This window comes from Morone saxatilis, unplaced genomic scaffold (genome assembly GCF_004916995.1).
Source record: "Morone saxatilis isolate NCDOM2014 unplaced genomic scaffold, NCSU_SB_2.0 Contig5, whole genome shotgun sequence".
Lineage (NCBI taxonomy): Eukaryota > Metazoa > Chordata > Actinopteri > Moronidae > Morone > Morone saxatilis.
This window is the reverse complement of record NW_023340095.1, coordinates 15,643,223-15,647,519: the sequence shown is the minus strand read 5'-3', so window position 1 is coordinate 15,647,519 and position 4,297 is coordinate 15,643,223. Positions and strand designations below refer to the sequence as shown.

The following is a 4,297-nucleotide window of genomic DNA, read 5'->3' as shown; positions in this document are numbered from 1 at the left end:
ACCCACACCCACACCCACACACAGAGCAAAACAAACACTGTTGTTAACATAAAACAGGCAGCCACCAGGGTAGGAATTTTTAAACTGATCAACTGATTGACTAATTCAACACAGCAGTGAACGACAGTAAGTTCTGAAGGTGGAGTCCAGATCTGCTCCCTGGCATTGTGTTGGCTGGATCTGCTATGTGCACGAGGCAGGGGAGGGGAGGGGGGGGGGCCGGGACCCTCGCTTAGTCGACGGAGCCAGGGTGTAGGCTGAGCGCAGGTGGGTCCAGACAGGTGGGAGAGTAACTGAGGTGAGGTTCTTTAATCCACAGGAGGGGGGCGCCGTTCTTGCCTTCTTGGCTCTTGCTGTTGTTGCGGCTCTTGTAGCGCACCAGCAGCACAGCGATGAGGAGGATGCCGAAGATGGGGAAGGGGTAAAAGAAGACGAAGTAGAAGAGGGAGTCGTTGGAGCACACCACTGACTGGAGGGAGGACACTGTTGACAGAGAATAGAAAAATCTGTTTTTTCACAGATGCAAAAACCCTTCCTTGAAAGGGACCTTTTTTAGAAACTGTATTCTTTTTTTCATGACTCTTAGCATGTAGAATAAATTAAATTCATCTAGCTGTTGACACTGGTGAATGAATTTATTTAACATCTTTAAATTCAAGCACCGCTTTTGACACCATTAATTGCTCAACTTTATTGCTAAACAGTGGGTAACCATCTCTTGCCCTGCTTTTAACTGGGGAAGCCTAATCATCCAACGTAGGGTAGTGATGACATAATATCTATCTGAGAGCTCCTTTTATGGCCTATAATTTTCTCTAGTTACATACACTGTAACACAGAGGACATATTAGGATTGGGCAATATGACAATATTATATATACTGTGAAATGAAACATCCAAAGAAGCAGGAGTTAATTACACCTTGTGCTATCTCTGAAGAACATCTCCGGTCTTCAGTTGCCAGTATAATAACAGAAGACATGGATACAAGTATAGTGTTCATGTTTCTGTGTTCGTTTTCACCTACATTCAGAGAAGCTCAAAGGATTTATTTAATTACGGACTTACCTTGTTGCAGCACATTGACGATAGTGAACCCAGAGTTGTTGGTGGTCAGTCGGTACCACGCATTGCGAGGGTTGAGTAGCCACTCCTCCACATGGCAATAATATCGGCCTGCGTCTGTTGGCCGTGCTCCTTGAATGGTCAGGCTGTACTGGTCAGAGGTCATCCTCTCAAACTGCAGGCGGGAATTTGGCCCCGCCTCCTCTCTGGGACTGCAATTTCCATTTCCGAAAACGGCATCATGGCCGATGGAGAACACACACTCCCGCTCTCTCTCTTCCTCACCTGGCTGGTCCTCATCTTCCTCATCTTCAGAGCGCTCCACATACCAGGACACGGAAAAGCGGGAGTCTCGGGACGACTGGGAGGGAATGCTACAGCCCAATCGGATGGAGCCAGACTCTTCCACTGTCACGTTTGAGTCCATTTCCTCCACCTGCAGTCGAACCTCTGCAGAGGTCCAAGAAGATAAGAAAGAGAAACAGATGGGGTCAGAAAAAAGTGGTTATGTATTGAAATGTACAGAATTTCTTGGGGTATAGCAATCCAGTCTCAATGTTCACTCAAACTTACATTGACTGCTACTTTTCGAGAATCTATTTCAATTACAATTTTTTTTCTTGTTTGATAGTAGATCTAAATATCTCTGTGCTTTAGACTGTTGATCAGATGAAACAAGCTATTTAAAGATAGATAGATTGAAACTGTGGCAGGCATTTCTCACTGTTTTGACACATTCAGACATTTTAGGCACACAACGATGGAGAAAATATTCCAAATATTATATAATCCAAATATTCACTGGTTGCAGCCTTAATTTGAACTTCAAATTAACACCGCAAGCCAACAAATGATTCTGCTAAAAGGGACACCAAACTTTCAAAATGTAAACAAAAGACAAAAAATCCCACAGTGCTGCCCACAGCTATCACCAGTCTTTCCACTTTGCAGCAAGGTTAGATCCTACCCCAAGGATAGCGTGTCTGTCTGTATGGGTATGCTACAACCCTTCAGGGATGGTACAATGACCCAGTTTCACTGCAGTTAAAAAAGAAAATGGCAGTAAAGACCTGGCTTGCTTGGGCTCCTCTCACAAACAGTTTGGAATGGTCTTCTTGTTAAAGCAAAACGAGAAGCAGAAAGGACAGCGGGAGAGCAGGAAAAAAAAAACATTGCTGGCACACATCTCCCCTCATCTTTCCTCCAGACAAGCAGATTTCTGGATGACTTCCTAGGTGAACGCATTTTTTAGCACCTTAATGAATATCCATGATGTTTATATAGCATATTCTATTCATTTTCTGTAGATATTTATGTATCATTAAAAGTAAAAACCTATATGGTTATCAACTACCTTCCAGATTATGATATATGATATGATATGATATCATGTCATATATTTGTATGTGCACTGTAGCTTAATTAATTGTTTGAGCAGTGTCAGCTTCACTGTCTACATAAAATACAGGCGTTTTCCTTGCCCTATTGGCTTATGACCAGACGTTTTGATCCTCACGTCCTAGTTGGACAGATGCCATATTGGGGATTTCACTCTGCATTATAAACAGGACACCTGGCAGAAGAACACTGCTCTCAGAGAAGTCACCTTCAGCTGGTGTGTGGAATAGATTCATACAAAAAAAGGGTATGTCGAAGATGGATGAGTTGTTGTGTATTTGCATTTTGGGGCATGGAGTTTGATTGAATAGGAGAGGACATTTGGGATAAGAGAATATGGGATGTGGGTAAATTGAATCAAGTACAGAAAGAGATATGAGATGGAGGTACTTAAGATAACTTTCATAAGGTAGGATGTCAGTGTTTGGGTGGTAGTAGGTACGTTGTGGCTCTGAGAGACATTTTAGTAGTTTACTAGACAAGAAAATTAGGTTCTCACTCAGGCTCATATGCCAGGCCCTCTGGCATGGCATAGGAGGGCTGGCACGACTTTATCACATGTTTTGCCACCTGAGCTCTGCCAGGGGCAGGTGCAAGGTCATGAGAGCGAAATGGCCTGGAGGTCTTGAGCGGAGCATGTGAAAGTGGGAGGCAAGGTGTAAGGGATTTGGAAAAGGGATCGGGACAATAATGTTCAACTGGTCTAAAGCAGGACAGCATGTGGGGCTAAGGTAGCAGCTGCTGCTTCTCTGCAGTGGGAATAAATAAGCATTATGTTGAAGACAACAGCACTTTTGACCGCTTGCTCACCTGGCTGTCTGACAAGAACCTGCGTGAACCCTGAGGACTCCCGGGAGAGTCGATACCAAGCTCCATCTGGGTCACTCAGCCACTCCTCCACCAAGCAGTAGTATGTTCCAGAATCACTGTTCTCTGCCCTGTTCAGCGTCAGCACATATAGACGGGGTGACAGCCTCTCGGCCTGCACTCGGCGGCGCAGTCTCTCCTCGTCTGCGTAGGCGCCATACTCAAAGGCCCCCGAGCGTTCAATTCTCAGCAGGAGCTCATCTGCCTCTGACCCGGTTGCGCGCCTCACGTACCACAGCACGGCGTGCTGGGAGTCCTGGCTGGTCTGGGACGCGATGGAGCAGTTGATCCTGACACGACTGTCCTCCAGGTACACCTGAGACTGGTTGGTCTTTTGCACTCGCAGCTTGCTCTCTGTAAAGAATTAGTACAGAACAGGGAAGAATGGAAAGAGAAAGAGAAGACAGTCATTCTTTGGGTACAGGACAATGTGAGCGCTGTTGACAGTTACACAATGCAATTTCTGTTTTGTGACACACAACCTGTAGCTGGGTTTATTTCTGGTGGCAGCAGGGCAGGAAAAGATAGTGGTGCGTGGGTGGGTAAGGCAGGTGACAAAGAGATAGAAGAAAGAAGGAGGAAATGTCAGGCAAATCAAAGCTGTGGGGATGGGAGGTCTGTTGGTATCACAGTAGAAATGTAAGATAAGATGCAGAACAGTTGAAGAGACAAGGGTGAGGGAGAGGGGGGAGGATTGTAAAACAAGTCTGTGGCTATAATTAGACAAAAGCAGGGCAGGGGGTCTGTCAGACTGCCAAAAAGAAAAGCAAAGAGTAAAAAGAAGGAATGCATTTATAAAGTCAAGCAAGGACGGGAAAAGAGCAGATAGGAGAGGGAGGAGATGATATAGAGGTGTAACTGAGATGTCAGGATGGAGCTAAGGCTACCCTGAATTCTGTGACAGGATTGGTTACAGAGACATCGGTTGTGGGATAGGATTAGCTGCAGGTACATCAGGTGTGACCGC

At 45.4% G+C, this 4,297-nt stretch overlaps 1 protein-coding gene across 1 annotated transcript in view; it reads right to left on the bottom strand.

The window, feature by feature from the left end:
* Positions 1-7: 7 nt before the first annotated feature.
* The window catches only part of igsf3 (immunoglobulin superfamily, member 3), a 61,935-nt gene continuing 57,645 nt past the window's right edge, over positions 8-4,297 (bottom strand). Inside the window, exons 7-9 of the mRNA XM_035676350.1 lie at positions 3,274-3,684; positions 1,069-1,515; positions 8-483 (exon numbers count right to left, since the gene is read on the bottom strand). Of these exons, the coding sequence (XP_035532243.1) occupies positions 233-483; positions 1,069-1,515; positions 3,274-3,684 (1,109 nt within the window). The 3' untranslated portion in view covers positions 8-232. The remainder of the gene's footprint in view (positions 484-1,068; positions 1,516-3,273; positions 3,685-4,297) is intronic.